This window comes from Notamacropus eugenii, chromosome 1 (genome assembly GCF_028372415.1).
Source record: "Notamacropus eugenii isolate mMacEug1 chromosome 1, mMacEug1.pri_v2, whole genome shotgun sequence".
Classification (NCBI taxonomy): Eukaryota; Metazoa; Chordata; class Mammalia; order Diprotodontia; family Macropodidae; genus Notamacropus; species Notamacropus eugenii.
In genome coordinates this window covers 665,941,304-665,966,299 of record NC_092872.1, presented here as the reverse complement: position 1 = coordinate 665,966,299, position 24,996 = coordinate 665,941,304, and the positions used below count along the sequence as shown (strand labels likewise).

The 24,996-nt window shown below is 41.4% G+C and overlaps 2 protein-coding genes across 3 annotated transcripts in view; both read left to right on the top strand.

The window, feature by feature from the left end:
- The window catches only part of DYNC2LI1 (dynein cytoplasmic 2 light intermediate chain 1), a 128,730-nt gene extending 107,900 nt beyond the window's left edge, over window positions 1-20,830 (top strand). For both annotated transcript variants that reach the window (XM_072635746.1, XM_072635742.1), the window contains 8 exons: window positions 2,502-2,771; window positions 12,246-12,411; window positions 12,509-12,604; window positions 13,213-13,412; window positions 17,223-17,299; window positions 19,407-19,674; window positions 20,218-20,345; window positions 20,452-20,830. In XM_072635746.1, the coding sequence (XP_072491847.1) occupies window positions 2,502-2,771; window positions 12,246-12,411; window positions 12,509-12,604; window positions 13,213-13,412; window positions 17,223-17,299; window positions 19,407-19,674; window positions 20,218-20,345; window positions 20,452-20,589 (1,343 nt within the window). In that variant the 3' untranslated portion in view covers window positions 20,590-20,830. The remainder of the gene's footprint in view (window positions 1-2,501; window positions 2,772-12,245; window positions 12,412-12,508; window positions 12,605-13,212; window positions 13,413-17,222; window positions 17,300-19,406; window positions 19,675-20,217; window positions 20,346-20,451) is intronic.
- LOC140529915 (splicing factor, proline- and glutamine-rich-like) lies at window positions 4,677-8,578 on the top strand. The gene is given in 2 exon segments (XM_072648960.1): window positions 4,677-4,759; window positions 6,733-8,578. Coding segments are annotated over 2 exon segments (1,611 nt in total). The 3' UTR covers window positions 8,261-8,578.
- Window positions 20,831-24,996: the final 4,166 nt, after the last annotated feature.

The window sequence follows — 24,996 nt, the reverse complement described above, 5'->3', positions numbered from 1 at the left end:
TGTGTGTGTGTATGAGCACATATATACACACACACACACATATATTTATGCATATATACTTACACACATATATGTATGCACACATACATATTATGAAGAATAAGGCATGGTCCTTTCCCTCATGGAGCTTACAGTCTAATAGGAAAGAGTACACACATGAGCATGCATATAAGTACATGCACACACATGCATAATGTGTGTGTCCATGTGTGTTCATGTCTGTACATTGTGTGTGTGTGTAATCTCTTTTATTAGATTGTTGACATCTTTGTTCCTTGCCTCCCGTGTCCAGTCAAGTTGTCAAATCCAATAAAATTCCATGAGGGAAAAGACCATGCCTTTATTCTTCCTATATCCTCCACAGGGTTTTATACATTGCATGCAGTTACTCAATGTTTGTTTAATGAATGAATGAATGAATGAATTACTGGATTAAGGAATGAAGAAATATCCACAGGAGTGCAATCCTAAAATGAATCAAGAGAGTTTAGTATTACTTGAAAGCAAGATATTCAGGGATACAAACTGAATAAATTATTCTATGCAACCTCACAGGTGGTTCAGAGAGGGTAGGAATTTACTAATTCAGAAACAGTGAGAGAAATGTTAGAATAGAAACTGGAAACCTCTTTTGAATATTGCCCAGAAGCCTGGGAATAGAAATGTACCACCTGGAGCATCTCCTCTTACATGTGGACCCTTAGGTTTGAGACACTCTGTGAATCTCCATTTATTCAAGACCATAGTTCACCAGCCCCCCACCAATATGAATTCATTTATTATTTAGATGTGGTGGCTCACAGTCTTGGCCGTGGACTAAAGATGTATTAGCCAGCTTTTGTCAGGCAGAGGCTTTCTAGTCACCACATTTTAGGTGATTTCCCTTTAGCATTATATTTCTGCTCTTTTCTGTGCATGTCACCTTTCCTAATTGTATCATCTCTTTGCTGAGGATTATGCTGAGTTCTTTCATTGCTGAGCTGCATTTGTTACATCCCCCTGGGCTTCAGCTCTTTAGGGCTACCTGCTGTCTCTCTGCTCCCATCATCTAAAATGTGGTGACTAGAAAGCCTCTGCCTGACAAAGGCTGGCTAATAGATCTTCAGTTCTTTGCTAAGACTATAAGTCATCACATCTAAAAAAGGGTAGCCAAGAAAGAAAGAAAGAAAGAAAAAGAAAAGTAAAGAAAAGCCAACCAAAGAGCTATAGGCTAAGATTAAGTCTGATCTTTTAACTTCCAGTATCTGGTGTTTGTTTTATACAACTAGTTTCCCTAGATTTAAAAATTCTTTGTAACTCGTATTTAACCCCTGACAGGCATCCTGTCTACTGAAACCCATTTTGAAGACTGTATCCCAAAATTTCCAACAGGAACTGCCTATAAGTAAGAACAATTAAGCTCACTTGTCTCCCCAAATCCTCTTTGACTGGAAAAATGAAGTTAAATAAAAATAAAAGCTAAGAGAAGAGGGTAACTACACTTTCTAGGCCCATATTTCTGCCTTTGCTATCTATATCTATATCTATATCTATATACGTGTGTGTGTGTGTCTTCTACTCATACCCCACCACTACCAACCAAAGTAGGACCCTTGACTTTTGAGCTGTATTTAAGCCAGTGCAAACTCACACTGTCTCCCCACAGAAATAGACTATGAATTTTCTTATAGACTGTGTATATGCGCAGTGGAGTAGAGGTGGGGGTTGGATTATATTTAGAGAAATAAACTCATGTCTATTTATGGAGATTACTAAATTTAGGATACATTTATGTTTAAAATAGTTTAACAGTAGTCATGCTTGATAGCAGGGAACTAGAATGGACCAATCAAATCTTTAGTGTGTCCCTAGCACTGTGCCATGCCTGGTAGAATTGTGATTTGCTCTGATTTATATAGGTAGGGGAGGAATTTCTGTCTGGTGACAATTCCTCTCTAAGGTCCTGCCTAACCCAAGGATTTTAAAATCTCCTTGTTGTATGCTTTTCCCTGCCTTCTAATCTGTTTCCTTCATTCATTCTATTTTTTAATTTTTTTTTAAAGCAAGGCACAGTTTTAAGCAAAGCACAAGGGAGAGGTACAAAATAGAGACACAAAATAGATAAGATAAATTCCCTGCCCTCAGGGGGCTTACAATGTACAAAAATATCTATAAAGCAAAATAGAATAATACAAAAAGAACAGAAGAGGGCACAAATAAACTACAAAGTGAGTTTACAAAGGAGAGAGCTTTTCAGGTTGGGATGAATTGGGGAGGGCTTCATGGAGGAAAAAGGCATTTGAAAGACTAGTAAACTTTTAAAAGGTTAAAATGTGGATAGGCAGGGTAAAGGTATGGAGGCAAGAAGCTTTTGTCATTTCCTAGGTCTCTGTCCCCATGGCTTGGTGAGGAGCAGTCCTCAGGAATAGTTGCAGAAACCTGGCTTATTCCAGAACTTCATTCTATATAGTGATGCTTAAATCACTGACCTAATGGGTCATTATGATCTTCTTACTTGGCAGGAATCTTAATATTGGATGAGCCTACCTCAGGCTTAGACAGCTTCACATCCCATAACCTTGTGAAAACTTTATCCAGACTAGCAAAAGGCAACAGATTAGTGATGATATCCCTCCATCAGCCTCGCTCAGATATCTTCAAGTTGTTTGATTTGGTCCTCCTGATGTCCTCCGGAACCACCATCTACTCAGGAACAGCCCGGGACATGGTGAAATATTTCACAGAAATCGGCTACCCCTGTCCAAGGTATAGCAATCCTGCAGATTTCTATGGTGAGTCAACAAAAGCCTTCAGATTAGGGTGATGTGGGTACCTCATCTGGGATGGTCAGTCAGCATTTCCTTTCCCCGTTCTGACAATGCAGAAAACAACAGCTAACTTATCCATGAACATTTCACAGTTCAAGCACCTGGCTTACAGTCTCCTATGAGGTAGGTACTACAAATATCATGATTCCCATTTTACAGATGAGAAAGTTGATATTTAGAAAGGTTAAGTGATTTTCCCTTGGGTGACTTGAACTTGGATCCGGATCTCATGTCTACAAAGCTGCTGTTCTTTTCATTACGTCATGAAGCCTCAGAAAAATCTTGAAGGCCATATGATAATGGTGATTATTGTTGAACATTGATTTGCTTCCTAAATTCCGGATTCTAAAGCCAGGAGGGGTTGGGGTGGGGTTCTTGAAACTGGAGAAGAGATACTCTTGGGACCAATGAAAGGCCTGATTTAAATTCTAGTTAGATAAGCTCAGGAATGTTGTTACCATGAGAGGTAATATACCGGCTGAAGTCCTGGGAGGTTCTAGGAAGGTTTAAAATATTTATCATAACAGACGATTACAGCGAAGGTGAGATCAAAGCCATAGCTTGAAGTAGGGTACATTGTTTCTCTGAAGTGATACTCCCCACAAGAGAGGAGGAAGGGAGTCCTTGTGTGTAGGTCCTAGGATAAAGAAGAGGCGGATACGGGGTCTGTTGGAGAGAGGTTGAATCCGGGCAGAGGGACAGCGAAGCTCAGAGGTCCCGGCCTCTGGCTAAACTCTGCCTGTGGAGAGGCAGTCAATAAGTATTTTATTAAGTGTTTACTATGTGTCGGACACTGTGCTGGGGATACAAAGAAAGGCAAAAATAGTTCCTGTCCTCAGCTGCTTACATTCTAATGGAGGATACAAACATGACGCTTACTGGGCATATGCAAGGTATTTACAATGTAACTGGGAAACAATCTCAGAGGGAAGGCACTAGTAGTTGAGGGTGGGTAGGAAAGGTCCTTCGCAGAAGGTGAGATTTGGGGTGAGTCTTGAAGAAAACCAGGGAAACTAAAGAGGTAAAGGTGATGAGGAAGGAGCGTTCCAGGCACAAAAGATGGTGACTAGGAAGGCACAATCAGGGAGTAGAGTGTCTTATGTGTGGAACAGAGAGGCCAGTATGGCTAGATTATAGAGTGGACAGAGGACAATGAAGTGTAAGGAGACGAGGAAAGGAAGGAAAGATCCGGACTTTTAAGAGTTATAATGCTGGAGGGACAGAACATGAAGCTATGGGGGGGCTTCCCTAGCTGTAGAACTTCTCATAGAAAAGGGGCTGGCTTTTTGGGGCCCTTTGGCCATAGGCCATTCAAAGGCAGATACCTTGTTTCTCCAGTGTGGGGGATGTGAAAGTCCAGTTACACAACAGTTTTGGAACTTGTGGTGGACCACAATCCTTCCCTCTTCCCACATCTCCAGTATTCCCCAGGAATTTGAATTCCTACTAACAAAACAACTTTTCTTAGGAGTTGAGATGAGAAAGGGACAACCATGTAATCTTACAATTGTCCTTTGATGTTATAGGCAGAACCAGAAATCTGGGTTGGAGCCACCACAGAGGGGTACTGAGGCAGGGGCATTCTCTGAGCATCTTGGCTGTAGGATAAGCCTCATTGGGAAAATTGTTTCACCCATTAGCACCAAGTGTTTTTCTGAACAGCACTTCTGAAGACAGGAGTGTTACACTGAGGGGAGGTAAGGTGGGAGAGTATATACATAGGCCCATGGTTCTTAGAAGGCAAACTGCCTAATGAGGTTCTCTGTTATGGAGCTGACAGACAGAAGGGGATGGGAAGCTGTTACTCTGATAGGCCACAGGGGAGACTTAGACCTCCAAGGAACCCCACCATTCCTATCCAAAGCAAAAATGGGATCTGCCATGCTGTGTGAGTTAGGGTCTAGTCCACCTGTGGCTGGCAGCGTGGTGCTTGGAGGTGCTCCTGAAACAAGGTGTCCCAGACTAAGCCAGAGCCTAGATGTCTTTCTGAAGGCTGGCAGCTGAGGTTTGCAGACAATTTTGTTGTTTTGCACAGGTACAGTGGTGGCATGGAATGGGTCCACCTCATTCCTTCTTGCTCATAGGATCAGGTTCCAGTTGTGGCTTTAGAGTTGGAAGGGATCTTGGAAGTCATTTTGTCCAATACCCTCCTTTTACAAATATGAGATAAAGTGATTTACTCAAAGTCACATAGCCAGCATGGGATTCCATAGCCAGGTTGGAATTTGAGTCTAGATCCCCTGACTCTGTTTTGTTGTTCAGTTGTTTCAGTTGTGTCTGACTCTGTGACCCCATGTGGGGTTTTCTTGGCAAAGAGACTAGAGGGGTTGGCCATTTCCTTTTCCAGCTCATTTTACAGATGAGGAGACTGAGGCAAACAGGGTTAAGTGACTTTCCCAGAGTCACCCAACTAGTAAGTGTCTGAGGCTGGATTTGAACTCAGGTCTTCCTGACTCCAGGCCTGGTGCTCTAGAGCAGCAACTGGCTGTCCCTGACTCTGGGAGTCCAAATCTAATGCTCTTTCTTCCCTGCTACACTGTTGGTGCAAGGTTTATATGTGTATGTGTATCTGCGTGTGCATATGTATGTGTGTACACATACATGTGCATGTGTGTGCATGTGTGTGTGCATGTGTGTGGCCGTGTGGAAGAGAAGCATTCTTTGTCAGGGGAGCAGAAGGAAGGGAGGTCTTGACTGGTTTGTTGTGTGCCCAACTAAGCAAGGAGTCAGTCTTCACAGACTTAGCTCTTGGATATGAGAGTGTAGTATAAATTACAGTGATGCCAGCAGTTCAGTGCCCTACGTTCAATTTCTGCACTTTTTTTCTATCATTATTTTGTTAATATGCCCAGAGATAAAGGAGACAGAGGATATGATCAGCTTACAAGCCTGAATCTACCCAACCTGATGTAACCCTCCATCTGGAGTTAGAAATCAGATTCATCTAGTAGCTTTGACAGCCAGATACAGACAGAGCCTCTTTAGACACTGAGGAGCCTGGAGAGTCCTGGGCTCTACTGACAGCGTGGTTGCTTAATTCTGCTACTGTTATCCTGAAGAAAAATCTCTCTCCACCCACCACTTTTTTAGAATATCCATCATAGGAGAGGTTGCTTGATAGAGTGGATAGCAAGCTAGCCTGAAAACCAAGACGGCCAAAGTTTATGTCCCACTAATCTGTGGGCTGTGTGATTTTGGACAAATGTCCTAACCTCTCAAGTGCCAACCAGCTTTACAAGAGGGAGTTTCCTCATGAATATTCTTGACATCAATGAAATGATAAGTCTTGGGCCTGAACCAGATGAACAATTTTATAGAATTTTCTTGAGCATTATTTATCCCTGCTTAAGCAAGATAATAGAAGTGGGAAGGTGGAAAAGGGGTAGAGGAGAGAATGGAGGGAGAGAAGGTGGTGGAGAAACATTAATCAAAGCAGAAGAAAAAAATGAGGATATTCCTTCATAAAAAATGAACTCCCGAGTGAGTTTGGCAGGACATATGAGAGTCTGCTGGTCAAGCCTCCTTTGGGCAGACCACATGTGGATTCGGGTTCTAGTGCCTTCTGTCTGCTAATTATTTCTCTGTTCGGTATTTCCTGTTTGCCCTGTATTTGACTTGCTTTGTATATCTTTATTTGCATGTTGTCTCCCCCTTTGGACTGTAAGCTCCTTGCCTCTTTTTATGTATTCCTATAGCACACAGTAGGCACTTTGCTGATTGATAGTGTGGGCAGATGAGGGTAGACAGGAAGGGCAGGGGACCTTGCAACTTCATCACCTGAAGACCAGTGAAAATGCATAGTGAAGAAAGTCCTCCTGGGTTGAGCCTTCATGACTCACCTTGGCCCAGGGTCATAGATTGAGAATCGGATAAGTCCTAATAGATCATTCAGTCTGTTTTCCCACTCCTCTCAATTTTGCAAAAGTGGCCGCCCCCAGGCTTCGCGGGGTCCTCCCGGCCCCGGCTCTGCGGCCTCCCAGGCCTCCTCCGGACCGTCGGCCCCCCCCCCCCCCCCCCGGGGGCCCTCACCAGACTTCTTCGACGCCAGCCTCAGTCAGCACCACCCGCCGTACCACCAGCAACAGCCCCCGCCGCCGCCCCACCACCAGGGGCCCTCGCCCGGCGGGCCTGCGGGCCGCCGTTAAGAGAAGATCTCGGACTCGGAGGGCTTTAAAGCAAATTTGTCTCTGTTGAGGAGGCCTGGCGAGAAAACTTATACACAGCGATGTAGGTTATCTGTTGGAAATCTGCCAGCTGATATTACAGATGAAGACTTTAAAAGATTATTTGCTAAATATGGAGAACCTGGTGAAGTCTTTATTAACAAAGGCAAAGGATTCGGTTTCATCAAACTGGAATCTAGAGCCCCGGCAGAAATTGCAGAAGCAGAACTTGATGATACACCCATGAGAGGGAGACAACTTCGTGTTCGTTTTGCCACGCATGCAGCTGCCCTCTCTGTACAAAATCTTTCACCGTATGTTTCCAATGAATTATTGGAAGAAGCATTCGGCCAATTTGGACCTATTGAAAGGGCTGTCGTAATTGTGGATGATCGAGGAAGATCTACGGGAAAAGGCATAGTTGAATTTGCTTCTAAGCCAGCTGCAAGAAAAGCATTTGAACGATGCAGTGAAGGAGTGTTTTTGTTGACAACAACTCCTCGTCCAGTCTTTGTGGAACCACTTGAGCAACTAGATGATGAAGATGGTCTTCCTGAAAAGCTTGCACAGAAGAATCCAATGTATCAAAAGGAGAGAGAGAACCCTCCACGTTTTGCTCAGCATGGGACTTTTGAGTTTGAATATTCCCAGAGATGGAAGTCTTTAGATGAAATGGAAAAACAGCAAAGGGAGCAGGTTGAGAAAAACAAGAAAGATGCAAAAGACAAACTGGAAAGTGAAATGGAAGATGCATATCACGAGCATCAGGCAAATCTTCTACTCCAGGATCTAATGAGGTGTCAAGAAGAGCTAAGACGGATGGAGGAACTTCACAATCAAGAAATGCAGAAACGCAAAGAAATACAGTTAAGGCAAGAGGAAGAGCGGCGTAGAAGAGAAGAAGAAATGATGATTCGCCAACATGAGATGGAAGAGCAAATGAGACGCCAAAGAGAAGAAAGTTATAGTCGGATGGGATACATGGATCCACGTGAGAGAGAGATAAGAATGGGTGCAGGAACAATGAACATGGGAGATCCCTATGGCTCAGGAAGCCAGAAATTTCCACCTCTAGGTGGTGGTGGCATAGGCTATGAGGCCAGCCCTGGAGTTCCACCAACAGCCCTGAGTGGTTCCATGATGGGAAGTGACATGCGTACTGAGCGCTTTGGGCAGGGAGGAGCTGGGCCTGTGGGTGGGCAGGGCCCTAGAGGAATGGGACCTGGAACTCCAGGATATGGTAGAGGGAGAGAAGAATATGAAGGCCCAAACAAAAAGCCCCGATTTTAGATGTATCTAGGCTTTCATTCCAGTTTGTTTTTTGTCTTTTCTTGTTTAGACACCGATCTTTTTAATTCTTGCATTTTAATAAGAAAGCTACATTTTTATGGATGTTAGAAATTTATTGACCTAATATTTGTAAATGGTCTGTTTGGGCGAGTAAAATTATGTAATGCAGTGTTTCAAAAAGGGAGAAAATCTAGCTTTTTTAGATGTATAACGTCCCTAAAGTTATGGCAGTGTACCTTGTGCCATTGAATTCCCAAAGTGTACCAATTTTTTTTACTGTGCTTCAAATAAATAGAAAAAACTAAAAAAAAAAAAAATTTTTTTTTTTCAAAAGTGGAAACTGAGGCTCAGAGGTTTGAGTTGCCAAAATCACAAAACTGGGTAGAGATTAGGACCCACATCTCCTGAAGTCCTGATGTAGGGTTATTTCCACTCTAGCAGGTGGGCCTTCACTTCCTTATGTACCAACACAACTCTATCTCCTATAGTGTAGGCTAATCTGGGAAGTCTTTGCCAAAGTTTCAAGATGCTATGGGTAGACCTTGTGGTCATGTGGCTCCCCCAGGTTTTGGAGTGCCTAAGCAGTTAGGACAACTGATTGGAATTTGGCCCTTAGAGACAGAGAGATAGCTGCTCATGAATCAGGCCATGGAGCCATGAACTTCTTGGGAAAGGTTCCATGAGAAGCAAATGCTAACTGCTGATGCACGTTTATAAAGCTGTGGAGCAGGGGATGGTGCACTGGGCCTGGTATCAGGAAGACCTGAGTTCAAATATGACCCCAGACACTTAGTAACAGTGTGACCCTGGGCAAGTCATTAAACCTCTGTTTGTCTCAGTTTTCTCATTTATAAAATGAAGATAATAATGATACTCCTCCCCCTCCCAGGGTTGTTGTAAGGACCCAGTAAGACAAAAATTGGAAAGTGTTGAGCACAGTATCTGGTAAATAGTAAGCGCTGTATAAATGTTAGCTCTTCTTATGTGCGCAGTATGTGGCCAGACAGTCATTTGCATATCAGACAGTGTTCTTTCCAAACGCATTAGTGAGAGAACCTTATCTGGATTTTGGTATCCTGTTGGCCAGATGGAAAGCCCAGTCTGTGCTGGGGTTTGGATGAAGTCTTGCAGGCTGTGACTACATGAGAGATTTAACATCATGGGGCAAAGAGATATTTAAAGGAAGCATCTATGGAAGCAGGTGTTGTATTGCCTCCCATTGCCCTAGATCAGTGCTTCGTAATTGGTGGTCCATGAACTTATTTTTAATCATCTGATAGCCCTATTTTAATATAATTCCTTCTTTTATTATTTATTCCGTGCATTTTATTTTATGCTGTTAGAAACATTATTTTGAGAAGGGGCCAACAGGCTTTATCAGACTGTCTCCTAGAAAGATCAATGCCCTCTGCCCCACAGCAGGCCCTGAATTGGGAGCCCAGTCCTCCATGTGTCACCCTGGACTGAGAAATCATGACTACTGTCACCTGGGAGGTACACAGCAGTCAGGACAGAGACCCCATATTCGGTGGATGACTTTATGTTCTGGTGTGGAAGGGAACATGATCCATAGCAATGCCCTTGTGATCTTGTAGGGAAAGGCACCCCAAAGGAAGGCAGAAGTGTAGCAGGAGCTTGTGATGAGAGAGATATGGCTTACTATGTATCTAGAAGGGGTCTGTCTATCAGGGCCAAAAGAGCCTAATCCCTGGGAAAGGGTGATTTAGCCTTGCCTCCTCCCTCTTACTCTCCCCACATATTCAATCAGGTGCCCAATGTTGCCTTTTCTACCCTCACATCTGCCCCTGCTCTCACACGGGTACCATCTTGACTCAGACCCTCATCACCTAGGTTCCTTTGACAGCCTCCTAACTGGTCTGTCTACTTCATGTCACTCTTCATCCCAGTCCATCTTACACATATAGATACTAAAGCAATTTTCCGTAAAGGCCTATCTGACCATGTAACTCCTGTACTCAATCAACACCAATAGCTTGCCAGTACATCTAGGATAGAATATAAACTCCTCTGTTTAGCTTCTAAAACCCTTCTTAACCTGGCTCCAAACTATCTTTGCAGTCTCATTAAACATTATTTCTTTCCTGCATTCTTTGGCCCAACCAGATTGGTCTTCTCTCCCATTATCTCCAACGCCTTTGTACTGGCCATCCCATAAGCCTGGAATGTACCTTCCTTCCTTCTTCCCCATGAAGTGCCTCTCTTCCTTTAAGATGTAGCTTGAGTGCCATATTCTATGGGAATCTTTTCCTGATCCTTCCCAACAGCTAGTGCCTTCCCTCCCTCCCTTGCTACCTTTTATTTAAATACTGTGCATTTATTTGTATTAATTTTCTTTATGCTCTATATATTTACATATATATATGTATATGTCTTCCTCACTAGAATGAAAGCTGTTTTCCAGTAGGGATCATTTCATTCTCTGTATTTATATCCCCAACACCTAGCAGAGTACCTAGCACAAAGTCAGCCCTTAATTAATGCTTATTGATGGATTGGTTGAATTCAAGAACTGAGTACATGCCTATCATAGAGTTACTCAGAGTTAGCACAGTAATAACTGATAAGCCTACAGGTAGGAGTAGGGATTTGGGAGAGAAAAGTGTACTGATGTGGGTTCCACAACTAAAGGAAAGCTGGGAGAGAGGAATAGTTTGGCAGCTCGGTGGTACAGTGTATAGAATACTAACCTTGGTGTCAGAAACACCAGAGTTTAAGTCCTGACTCAGACCTTCCCTAGCCATGTGACCCACCATGGGCAAATCACTTCAGACTCTCAGGCTTGGTTTTCTCATCTGTAAAATGGGAAAATAATAGCCCCTTCCTCACAGGGCTGTTGTGAAGTTCAACTTGATGCAAATAAAAGCTATTTATTTTTCTTATTATTGATTATTAGATAATATTAATATATTCTATATGTTATGTGATATATAACAATATTTATATAACCTATTATATAATTATTATATAATAATATTATTATGTATCAAGAAAGTAATGACACCTAGGTTCTATTCACAGTTACTTATTGACTTTATTATTTTGAATAAATCAACTTCTCCATACCTCAATTTCCCTGTCTTCAAAATGGTTTATTATTAATGATAGTAAAGGCAATGTGATTTAATAAACCTTCAGTCAGGAGGCCTTGAGTTCAAATCTTGCCTCTGAATCTAGCTGTATTATCCTAGGCAAGTCACTTAACCTCTATTGGCCTCAGTTTCCTTGCCAATAAAATGGGAATAAAAACAGCACCTACCTCATAGGGCTGTTGGTGAGGATTAAATGAGATAATTAACGTAAAGCACTTTGCAAACTTTATGTAAGTGCCAACTGAGTGACACAGTGGAGAGAGCACCAGCCTTGGAGTCAGGAGGACCAGAGTTCTAATTTGGCCTCAGACACTTATTAGCTGTGTGACTCTGGGTAAGTCACTTCACCCCGATTGCCTTCAAAACAAAAACATTAAGTGTTATATAAATGTCAGACACTATTATAAGTCACATATAGTGTTTTAAGATTTAGAAATATATTTCTCATAATTCTTGGAAAAAAGGCAATGCTATTATCAGGTACAGGGGATAGAACTCATGACTTGGAGTCAGAAAGATGTGTTAGGGTCCTGACTCTGACAACACCAAGCTGTCTTTCCATCACACCCCAGTGATTGTCAACTCCTTATTTACACAGGGGAGAACACAAGTATAATTATTATAATCAGAAAATTATAGGGTCTCTTTTATTTTTTGTGGCAGTTGGGGTTAAGTGACTTGCCTAGGGTCACACAGCTAGTAGTGGTCTGAGGATGGATTTGAACTTAGGTCCTCCTGACTCTAGGACCAGTGTTAGGGTCAATTTTAACTGTGTGTGTGTGTGTGTGTGTGTGTGTGTGTGTGTGTGTGTGTGTGTGTACTTGATATCTGATGATTCTCTAGCCTGTACACCATGATAGTCACATCTCTTACAGTTGATTTGACCAGCATCGACAGAAAGGACAGACAACGGGAGATGACCAGCAGTGAGAAGGTCAAGTCCCTTGCTACCTTGTTTCTGGAGAAGGTTCGAGACTTTGATGACTTCTTGTGGAGAGCTGCTGAAGAGGAAAGTATGCTGAATGTGTCCATGGAGCCAAGGTAAGGCAAGCGAATGGCAGAGAAGGGCCCCTCATTTGCTTGTTGGAGGCATTTGCTGGAAACAAAGACCCTGGCCCTGTTCTCTGCTTTCTGACAGGTCTCATATCATTTCAGAGAAGACCATTAACTTACCATCGTCCCCTTCTTACCACCAGCTACCAGGGACAATACAGCAGTTTGCCATTCTCATTCGGTAATTCAAAGACTTCTGTAGTTGGTTTTAAGAGGAAAATTTGCATTTAAGCATTTTGATGGTGGTCAGTCAATAAACAATTTTTAAGCACCTATGAATGCCAGGCACTGTGCCCAGAGGTAAGTTCTAGCAATAGGTAATCGTGTCCCACATGAAGCAACAAGAGACCCATCTCTTATGTTTCAGAAGAAAGTGGAGTTCACCTAAAAGCAATTCACTTCAACTCAATGAATATTTATTAAGGGACTACTGTGTGCAGTGCACTATAATACTGAGTTATGGGGGAGGTGTTAATCTTAGATAATAACTAGACATAACACTTATTATGTTATGTCCTCTTGGTGCTTTCTGGCTAGAAAGGAGCTAAGATACATGCTGCATTCTTCCCTGTAAGCTCACTGAAGGTGGTGACTATTAATATGTCCCTAGTGCCCAGAAATGTGCATTGCATATAGTAAGTGCTTAATAAATGCTTGTTGATTTTAGATAGATAACTATAATACAAAACAACCCCTGATCTGCAAATGAGAAGCAGGATGCTCTCAGTTAGGTCACGGGGGGAAGGTCATCACTCTCACTGCTGCTAATTTGGTGTCATGCTTCTTAAGTCGACAGATTTCCAATGACTTCAGGGACCTGTCAACATTGCTGATCAATGGGCTAGAGGCTCTTGTGATGTCCATGATAATTGGATTTCTATATTATGGCCATGGAGATATCCAGCGCTCCTTCATGGACACGGCTGCTCTCCTGTTCATGATTGGGTCTCTGATTCCCTTCCCCGTGATTCTGCATGTTATTGCAAAATGTGAGTGCCGTGTTTGCTAGGACCATTGCTAAATCTGGAAGACAACTCAAAGACGGGACAATATCATTCATTTGGAATTTAGTGGGTTCAGTATTTGTGACACTTTGGATTGAGCTGGTGAGAACTGTATCTTTCTTGGACCTAAAAAGGTTTACTAAGTAATTGAATAGTGATCACAAGGAGACATAATTAGCCTACAATAACTTCTTTCCTAGAAGCACATTTTAAATTTTATTCTGAAACAGCTACTATGTGCACTGCACTGTGTACAAAGATAATAAAAAGAAACCTAACTGTCCCCAACCACATGGAGCTTCCATTGTACAGGGACTTGGGGCATTTACTAACTAGAAAGATAAGTTGGGGATGAGTTGGGAAGGGTTTTAAAAATCAAACAGAGAAGTCTTTGTTTTATGCTCAGAATAAATGGCATGCTCAAAAGTTAAATGAGTTGCATTTTTTAAAGAAGTCTAAAATTTAGTTTTTCTACTAATTGGACTGCACATTTCCCAGGTCAAAAGCCTCTCTTGGTCATTCCACAGCCTATGAATGTTCAAATCAGATCTACCGTTGATTAAGTACTCATCATATGCAGGGCATTGTGCTGAATAATTGGGTTTACAAAGACCAAACCCAAAATAGTTTCTGCCTTAAAGCACTCACTTTATATTTGAGAGATAATAACTTGTGCAAACAGGTTAAAACTGATCATTTGAGAAAGGAGGAGGGACTAACAGGGCAAGGAAAGATTTTGGGGAGAGGAGGCAGGGGAGCTGGGCCACCAAAGAAGCCATTAATTGTAAGCGTTAAAGTGAGGCAGGTTCAGAGCCTAGAGGGGCATCACAAGGCCTGCTGGGGTTGGGCAAAACCTGGGAGATGGAAATTGTTCTGTTCAGGGAGCAACCAGCCAGCCAGTTTGGCTAGACCAGCCCCATAATGTTAGCTCTACATTCCATAAACAAACACACTCAATTTGGCTCAACGCCACCAAGGTAACTGTTAGATACACAACATAATATTCTAGAATGAGTCTGAATAAGCAGGTGTGTGAAGCTGAGCAAATCACTGGCCTCCCTGCCCTAGACCTCAGTTTATTCATTTGGAAAATCAATCAATTGAAAACATTTATTAAACATATACTTTATGATGGGCAATGCTGGAGGCAAAGGAGAGGAACAATCCATCCTTCCTTAACTTCAAAGAGCTTATGTTCCGTGTGTCCCTGTGTGTGATACACATTATGTATCGTGTATCACACACATACATTATATATCATACACACACATTATTTGGGGATAATATATATCACATTTACGTTCTGTGGGGAACATAACATTTTATATATATTTATACATACACACAACGTATATAATACATAGCCATATAAATTATAGAAATCATATGTACATGACATGCATATGTTCACACACATTATAGACATGTATGTAATAAATACAATGTTGACATACATGTGTACATCCTACACACATTATAAAATGTACGTGATATGTACATATTGATCAATACAACTGATTAAGCACCTGGCACTACGCTAAGTGCTAGGGATACAAAAAGAGGAAAAAGACAGCCCCTGCCCTCATGGACTTTACAGTCTAAGGAGGAGATACTGCGTACACAAATACATGCAAAACAAGTTACATAGAGGATAAAGAGGGGTCAGGGATGGAATTTTAGTTGAGACTAAAAGGCAGTTGGAGACATTCGTAGTGGGAGGGGAGGGGTGTTCCAGGCAAGGAGGACAAGCCAGAGAGAATGCTCAAAGCCTAAGCTAGAGACAGAGGGCCTTGTTCATGGACTAGCCAAGAGGCCATGTATGTCACATGTCACAAGTCTATGTAAAGCTACATACACATTATATGTACATAATATAATGTGTACATAAGAATACATATACATATATACACCGTGTAAAATAGTGTATATAACGTGTATACATATACATTATAAACACTAAAATATACAAAATGTATCCCATATAATAGGTACATACAATGTATGTGTATGTATACATTATATACATCATCTTCCTCATAGAATGTAGATATTTAGATAAACATATACATGTAGTGTATATATCCATGCATACGTTACCTTTCCCATAGAATGTAGAACATAGAAAAGACTGTTATCCTTCCCATAGAATATGTATGTATGTATGTATGTATGTATGTATGTATATGCAGAATGAATGCATGCAGAACAAATGCAAAATAAATACAAGGCAGTTAAATACATGTTAGACAGAGAGGCCATCAGCAGTTGTGGGGAATCAGGAAATCTCTATGTGCCTGAGCTGTGTCTGGAAGGAAGTTGGGGCTTCTATGAGACAGAAGTGATGAGGGAGTGTATTCCAAGAATGGGGAATGGCCAATGCCAACACCAACATGGAGCTGGTAGATTGAATGCCAAGTGTGAGGAACAGAGAAGTACAGTTTGTCTAGAGTAGAGAATATGGGAAGGGGAACAGATAACTGGAAAGGTAGGTTGGGGCCCTTACATTTATATATCACTGTTGTGAAGGGCTTTAAAAGTCAAATGGAAGTGTTAATGTTATCCTAGGGAGCCACTGGAGTTTACTGTAAGAGAGTGAGATACTCAGATCTGAATTTAAGAAAAATCACTTTGGTGGCTAGCTGTGTGGGGAATAGATTGGAGTGGTGTAAAGACTTGAATACACTTCATAATCCATGCCAGAGGAAGTAAGGACCTGAATTGTAGCAGTAGCTGTGTAAGTAGAGAAAACAGGACAGATGGGGGAGATGATAGGGAGGCAGAATCAACTATGGCAACTAAATGGCTTTGTGGGATAAGGGAGAATAAGGTGCCAAGAATAATGGTAAGCTTAAAGAACTGGGAGACTGGAAGAATGGTGGTGTCTCTGACAGAAACAGGAAAGTTTGGTAGAGGGGACCAGGGATCTTCTCTTGGGGAAAGGGGAGAAAATTAAGGAGTTAAACCAAACGATATTTTCAACTGAGGTTTCACCTTATAGCTAGCAAATTAACATAGATAAGATGATAGAAAACACAAATCACAAGGTGATAAAAAATCAGAATAGTCAAGGTTGGAGAACAGTGAAAGGATAGGCACATTAATAATGCACTGTTATTAGACCCGTGGATCGCCCTTAACATTGGAACTACTCTGTGTAAGAAAAGTAACTGAACAGTTCATAATCTTTGACCCAGTGACCTTATTATAAGGCATATATCCCAGGGAAGTTATAAGGAAGTTAAAGATGTAGAGTAAAATAAACAGAACTAGGAGAACCACATACATGATGACTTCAATGCTATAAATCAAAGCTAAGAGGCCAAACTTTGAGTAATGCAGTAAGTAATCTTTGTCCTAAAGAACCAATCATGAAACAAATATGCCTCCTTTCTCTCAGCATAGATACAGGGAAGTAAGCATGTCTTAAAGACCTTGCTTGTGCCAGGTCTCTTCTAGGGAGAAATAAAAATGGAACATTCCATTGCCTTCAAACACTTTACATTCTACCAGGGCAGCGTGGCAGGAGATACATGTTACATATAAGTAACATAAGTTACAGGACAGTGGAACATACAAATGTAATAAGTTCACTTTTTCATGTTTTTCCATGTTTTTATTTGTTACAAGGGAAGGTTCAATGGGGAGTATGCTGAGGGGGCATATCTGTACATGACATTAATATAAAAACTAAAAATGAAATGGTTTTGATTTAGTTATAGTAAAAGCTACTTCTAGAGACATTAGTAATTTCGAACACTTGGTTCTATATTAGTTTTATTTTTCTTCTTCCTTCAGGTCACTCTGAAAGAGCAATGCTTTACCACGAACTTGAAGATGGACTATACTCTGCTGGCCCCTATTTCTTTGCTAAGGTAAACCCATTTCGAGTTGTATATCAGTGTGCCTGCCTGCAGGCACTGTGGGCTGGATTAGTGTCTGGATTGCTACCATATTGTTGTGTTTTTCAGCTGTTTCAGTTGTTTCTGATACTTCCTTACCCCATTTGGGATTTTCTTGGCAAAGATACTGGAATGGTTTGCCATTTCCTTCTCTAGCTCACTTTGCAGGTGGGGAAACTGAAGCAAACAGGGTTTTAAGTAACTTGCCCAGGGTCACACAGCTAATAAATGTCTGAGAACAGATATGAATTCAGAAAGATGAGATTCCAGAGCTAGCACTCTATCCACTACACCACTTAGCTGTCCCGATGTTAGATTATATAGAAATTATATTAATGCCATTTCTTTCTGAACCTAGGACAAAAATATGTGAGACCAAATAGCGAAGGGAATATGTTACAAGCTATTGCACACTTTGGATAAGTAGTGCCCTTCACAATTCATTTAAATCCAGCAAGCATCCAAGAATTTCCTATGAGTAAGACATTGTGCTACATACTGGGGATAGACAGAAATGATAGAAAGAATTCCCCCAAAAAGGAGTCTTTGCAAGGCACCTTTCTTTTTCTTCCTTCCTTCCTTCCTTCCTTCCTTCCTTCCTTCCTTCCTTCCTTCCTTCCTTCCTTCTTTCCTTCCTTCCTTCCTTCCTTCCTTCCTTCCTTCCTTCCTTCCTTCCTTCCTTCCTTCCTTCCTTCCTTCCTTCATTGCATAGCCAAACTTTCTTAACTTGAACTGGTTGAGGGGCTTAAGGAAAAGGGAGAAGGCCTGGATAAACTAGAAGATGTTTTTCCAATTAATATTGTTTTTCTTATTTTTATTTGTATCATTCTATGCCCCCAGTAGAGCCTAAGCTCTGAAGACAGACTTTCTTTTGCACAGTGCTTGACGGAGAATAGGTGGATTGAGCTGGATTGAGCTGAACTGTGAGAGAAAGTACAAGTTTATTGAGTTGGTTTTATTGGAATCAGATTGTGTGACGGGGCAGAAATGTTACTTGGCTGAATAAGAAAAATGTGCAATCAGATTTTTGTAAATCCCTGAACAGGGCCATACTGGCCTCTGGTTGACAGTATAATCATAACACGGTGTGTATATAAAGGGGAGTGCTTTTTAAAATGCTTGAGAATGCAGTCCTTCCCCTCAACCTCTCTAATTCATTTACTTAACAACATTAGTTCACTCAGTTCCACAAGTATTTATTATGGTACCAGGCATTTTGAGAAGCTGCTGGGGATACAAAGGAAGCAAGAAAACACAGTCCCTTCCCAGGAGGCTTACATTCAAATGGGAGAGACAGCATGTCCCAGAGTGCAAAGAGAAATGACAAAGCAAAGAGGAACTTCAGCCCAGGCTCTAAGTTAAAAAGCATGTGCTTAGTATGTGCTGGGCACCACCTTAAGTACAAATACCAGCAGAAACAAGGGGCGCACATTTTAATAGGGGAGGACGACCAATGAAAAGAAGCTGAAGAGCAGGAGGACAGGCTCCCCTTTGGCAGTGAGTTGGAGAAAGATGTTAGGGGAGTCATGAGCAGAGAGGCTCGAGAGAAATGGAGAGAACCCAGACGGCTTGGGTGCCTCCTTAAAATGGAAATTCTGGGAGTGAGGGGCTAAAAGTAGGGTGGAGGGATCTTCCAAGGTAAGGCTGAATGATCACAAATGGGAAGGAAGGAAAGGGAAAGGAATAAGCATTTCTATAGTACCTACTACCAGACATTGTGACAAGCGCTGTTGATCCTCATACCCATCCTATGAGGTAGGGTGCTACTACTATCCCCATTTTACAGTTGAGGAAACAGACAAAAAACGGTTTGTTGTTATCCCAGGGTCAACCAGTTAGGAAATGTCCAAATTAGTAAAGTTTGGATAGCTACAGGTTTTAAAGTGACATGTTAAAGGAGTCTGACAAGGTCACCAAGAGAAACGTCTTCACTTTATGGTTCAGAATCTCATACTATAAAACAATAGCAAAGTCTATTTTACTCTTGTAAATCCTGGTGAATTGTTTCCTATAATTTCTCCCCCTTCCTAAAGACAAGGAGGATCCTCAGCTCTGAACCTAAAGACCTTTTTCTTTTCAGGTTTTCGGAGAGCTTCCAGAACACTGTGCTTATGTCATCATTTATGGGATTCCAATCTATTGGCTAGCAAACCTCTGGCCAGATCCAGAACACTTCATCTTGAGCTTCCTGATGATCTGGCTGGTGGTCTACTGCAGTCGGACCATGGCGCTATGGTGCGCAGCCGCACTTCCAACCCTCCATATGTCCTACTTCTTGGTCAATGCTCTGTTCAACTCATTTTACCTTGCAGGAGGCTTCATAATAAGCCTTGACAACCTATGGACAGGTAAGGCAGCAGCCACTGTCACCCCAATTAAAACAGAGGTGGGTGGGACTTCTAATTACCTTGTATTTTGATCCCCAGGCTTGCCGTTTAGATTATAATTCAAACGAATGGGGGTTGTTTCCTGCTACGTGTGGAGATGCAGGAAATGTCCTTCCCATCACTCACAGTCTACAGGGCTCAGACTCAGATTCTGCTGCCACCCACTACCTGTAACATCTCAGGCGAAAACAACTTCTCTGGTTTCAGGTTCCTCATGATTTCTATGGTTTCTTCCAGCTCTAGATGAAATCTATAAGTTTGCCACATCTACAGGTTCTGCTTTAACTAGATTTTTAACTACATAGATTTTTCTTACTTGAACCAAAAGGGCTTTCTGATATTTCTTCACTCAACTTTCTCGTTGCCACCAAAATGACTAGCCTGACCTAGTAGAGGAACCCATGAAGTATTTATTGATCTACTTTCCTGATGGGATTTTGCTTTGGCCTTAAAAGTATCTAGGAAAGTACATTTCAAGTCTAATGGTGCATTTTTCATTCTCAGTCCCAGCTTGGATTTCCAAAGTATCCGCTCTCCGATGGTGTTATGAAGGATTAATGCAGATTCAATTTAATGGAATCACTTATATGACACAGATTGGAAATATTACCTTCCCAGTAGAAGGAAAACTTGTGAGTGATATGCAGTAATTTCACTTTATTTTTTAAAAAGTTGGTTTTGCTTTAAAAAGAAAAAAAAGATGATTGAAGTAACATTTCTCCCCATTTTTGCCCACAGATAATTGATGCTCTGAATCTGAATTCACACCCATTGTATGTTAGCTATGTCATCATTATTGGCATTAGTATTGTCTTCATTGTCTGCTACTATTTGTCCCTACGGTTTATCAAGCAGAAATCAAGACAAGATTGGTGATAAAAGATCAAATACCTGGAATGTGCTGCAGGTTATGATGTGAACTTGAGCTATGCCACGAACTCCACCTCTCCACTTAAGAAGTCTTCTCCTAAAGGCTCCTGTTGAATGAAGAGCAGTCCAGAGACTCCCCATCCAAAGAAGGCACTGATCCTCATCTTCTGGACCATAAGGTGATGCAGTGGTACTTGCAAGCCACAGGATGGCAGTAGAATAAAGACAGTTGAAAGTCAGTTTCAAATCTTTGGACTGATAACCCGTTTATTGGAGCATCATTGTGTGTATTTGGGGGAGCTTATAAAATTAGCTTTATTTTCCTCTGGGCCCATGTATTTATGTAGGTACAAGACGTAGACAAATTACATCTGGATAGGTTCCTCCTATTATTTTGAAACATAAGATGGAGCCAAGTGGAAACCTTGAAAAAATGTTATGCATATAGTTTTCCCCCTAAAAATAATCATGTTTTTAAAAAAAAATCTATCTTGTAAAACATATCACCAAAAAGCTATGACCTGACGGGTAACAGTCTCCCAGAGCTTTAAGTGAAGGATGTAGGTGAAAGAATAGCAGAGGAGGTGGCTAAGCCCATGTCACCAAGTCCTGTAAAAGGACTTTGGGGTTTAGTGCTTACATAATGGGCTTTGGAATCAGAGGATATGGCTTTAGATATCAAATTGGCAACTTTGAGTGTGCTCTTGGGTAAGTCACTTGGGCATGTTTCCTCATTTGTAAAATGAGGGAGTTGGACTCTGTCAGTACCTTCCATTTCTAAATCCGTGATCCTGTAATATTCTCTAAGATTCCCCCCCCCCCCCACCTCCATGGGCAATTCCATTTTATTTACGTAGAACACCTTACTGCCCAACAGTGCCAGATAAATACAAGTCCCTGAATACAAACACAAGTATGCAGACAGTCAAGTGGTCCTGGGGATGATGGAACTCTAGGTTTGGAAAAAGCAAGACCTGAATTCAAATCCAGCCTCAGTTTGCCCCAGCATCTATAAAATGGGGATTATAATTAGCATATCTCCCAGTGGTTGTGATAAAACAAGCTACTTATAAGCATTATGTACAGATTGTTATCACGCACCTCATGTACTTACACTTACAAGTTAATCAGTGTGGATGGGGTGGGGGTGGCGTAGAGGGTTAGGAGGATAGTCCTGGTGGATAATCACCTTCCCTAAGTCTGTGCCCTTTTAGAGAACCAGAAAACGTCACAGCTGGAAGGGACCTTGGGCTATCTAGTCGAATCTCCATATTTTCCAAATGAAGAAACTGTAGCTCTGAGAAGATATGCCCAAGGTGACTTTGGTCAGTGACGGTCCTAGGCTGGTGCTGGTGAGTGCTCCAGGTCTGACCAGGCAGTTCTCTATGTCCTTCCTTCCCTGTATATCCAAGACAATCTCCCTGCCTTTCTTAAGCATGATGCTGGTGGCTGGTTATTAACTCTATGCCGTTCTCTTTTTCCTTATACTTTTTCTAATGGCTGCCATGATTCTGGTAGCGTCAGCAATGGTACTTAAATATATTTAAATCCACCTGATATGTTACCATGGAACCTGGTGCTGTTTCATTGGGTCCTGAATTACTCATTCCGACAGCAGCAGCTCAGAGCTCTCCCTCTCCCTCTCTCCCTCTCTCTCTCTCTCTCTATATATATATATATTTTTTTTTTGTTTGTTTGTTCAGAGCCTGATTTCTCTGGGCCTGGGCTGTCAGCAAAACCTGACTGAGAAAAACGGGCAGTATGGCAAAAATCTAACCAGCATTTTGTCTGCTACCAGTGGGGCCTGCAGAAGCTACTTGCTACCTAATGCATCAGTTAAGTGTAAAAGGATGCTGGACTGAGTCAATCAAACAATAAAGTAACTGTTTCCTGTTGCTGAGGGAAACATTTTGGACACAATGTCTCACAAAAAATGTCTGACTACGTGAGCATATACATCCTATGTAAACAAGCCAAACAGAGACGAAATACTGCCCCTGTCCGCTAGACTCAGAAAGCATCTGCATCCAGCCAGAACCAGCCCTGGCGTGCAAAGAGCACAAGTGCTCCAAACCCAGTGCTCTGAGACAATGCATTTTCATTTTGATTGGAGAACCAAAGAACAGTTCTCAGTGTTAATAACTATTAAGGCAATATATTTAAGTGGTAGGTTGAGATGTTAAAAAAATCAACTCCTTTAAAAGCTGGTGATACTAACACTTAGCTTTTCTATGCAAGACCATTTACATCTTAGTCCATTTTGTACAAATGCCATCAAGTTGCCAAAGTGTACTTTCCCTGTTTCACAAAGCTGCTTTTAAGAGACTGTCGCTGAAACTGCACAGTCTTTTACTTTTGCTGCTTCCCCCATTAAGTATGTGCAGTTCGTAATAGGAATACATTTTAAATTGGGTTTGTACTGCACAAAAAGGTTCATGATCCTAGCTTCCAATTGCCCCCTGGCTCTCCTATTCTCTGGTGGCAGGTCCCTCATCTGTAAAATGGAAGGAGCTGAGAGAAGAGTTCAATTTTATCCTACTCCAACTTCATGAATATTGTGGGGAAATCACTTTATAAATCTTAAAGTGTTCTAGAAATGGGAGCTCTTATTATTCCCTCCTAGTTAGCTGCATTAGTCTTCCTATTAGAAGGCAGGAGGCCATTCAGCCAGGACTGCAGTGTAGTAGACTGTGGTTTTAAATCCCAATTAGCATCACTTAGGGAACAGTATATTGATTCAAAGCTGAAATGGCTATCTAGCTAGGGCCCTTCACTTTTCAGGAAAGGAAACCGAGACCCAGAGATAGCAGCAGCATTTTCAATTATGGGAAATGATTAGTTAACATAAACCTAATACTAGCAACACGAGACGTAAGTACAACACAGAGAACAGAACAGTCGTTAAAAGGATGTGGGGAGTGATGGACGTGATGACCCTCAGGGCACTGTCACACAACCCAATGACTAATTCTCTGGTTTGCCAACCATGTGGCTAAAAGGAGGTTTGCTGCCTTCTTCTGAGGATGGCTTCCTACTGAGGAAGGCTTTGTACTTACAGCACGGCTTCATTTGGCCAAATGCTGGAGCTGTCTTCAGATCAGGTTATTCCTTTCCTCTGTCAAAAAAAGGCTGACTCTATTGTGTTTGACAATGCAACCACTTCATGTATTTGTACCAGGACTGCATTATGTGGGCTTTGTAATATGCTCAGTGCTGAAAGCATGATACATTTCTGTTGGAAACACTCATGTGCAAGACTAACAATAGAGAAGCTAAAAATTACCATAATTTTCATACCCCCTGCAGCTACTAGTTCAACATACACTTTTGGATGTTGTTTTCACTTGCTGAATTTATGGGATTATTGGTCTGTCAGAAAGACACCAATATATAAATATGAAAACTGTAATCAGACATGAGAGAGGGTCCAACTGCCATGCATGCCTATTGTAGGCTTGAATAGTAGAGTGTAACTGAAGATTGCACGCTTCCATTTTCTAAGAGTTTATTTAACATGGAAGAATCTAGGTTATGAAACTTAGTAACTCCCTTAACCACCAAAACAAATCAAGTGTTCAAAAGCTGAGCGATTCCAATCAGGACAGATAACGCTTCATAGTTAATACAACCCTTCCTGCAGTAGTTCTTCATGAGTTATTTTTTACCATAAACAATAAAACCAACCCCTATCGCTTGATGATTTTCATTGAGTTATTGGACTAAATTCAACACAATCACTTCATAACACTGGTGGTCAGGACACTGGAAATCATCAGGTAGAGGTGTAATTGTGTATAAAGCCTTTTAAAATACATGTTTGGGGATACATTCTGACTTGGCATAAAATAGTCTGTTCTCTAATCCTAGTCACTCCTGCAACACAAACTAGGCCTTGAAAAATCCCAGGAAAAAAACTTTTCTTTTGGGGCTGCAAACCATCTGTTAATGCAACTTTGGATATTGATACAAATGGTATCCTCAAACCACCCATTTCTACGCAGGCATGGTTTATTTGCTCCAACTGCAAAATGTTCATAAATAAGATCAGTGCATGGAGGATGCTTTTAAGTATAAATGTCTACTTTATTCTTCTTGATATACAGGATTATTGTATATAATATCTAAGAATCTCCTAACTTGTAACTAAGTTATAAGATTCAATGAGCTCACCTTCTCCATCTAAATATAACCTGGGGAATTTTTGCTTCCTCCTCTTGAGTGAGGAATGGTTGAATGCTCTGAAAGCATTTTGATGTCCTTAAACTATATTTCCCTACCTGCATCAAAATCACCAGAAAAGAAACAACCTAGCAAGACCTCAAGTCCTGTAGTGACTGTTCTGAAGCCCAGACTCTGAGGGTTATGCGAATACGTAAAGGGGCTCTTAGCAAATACATCCTCCATAATGGAGAA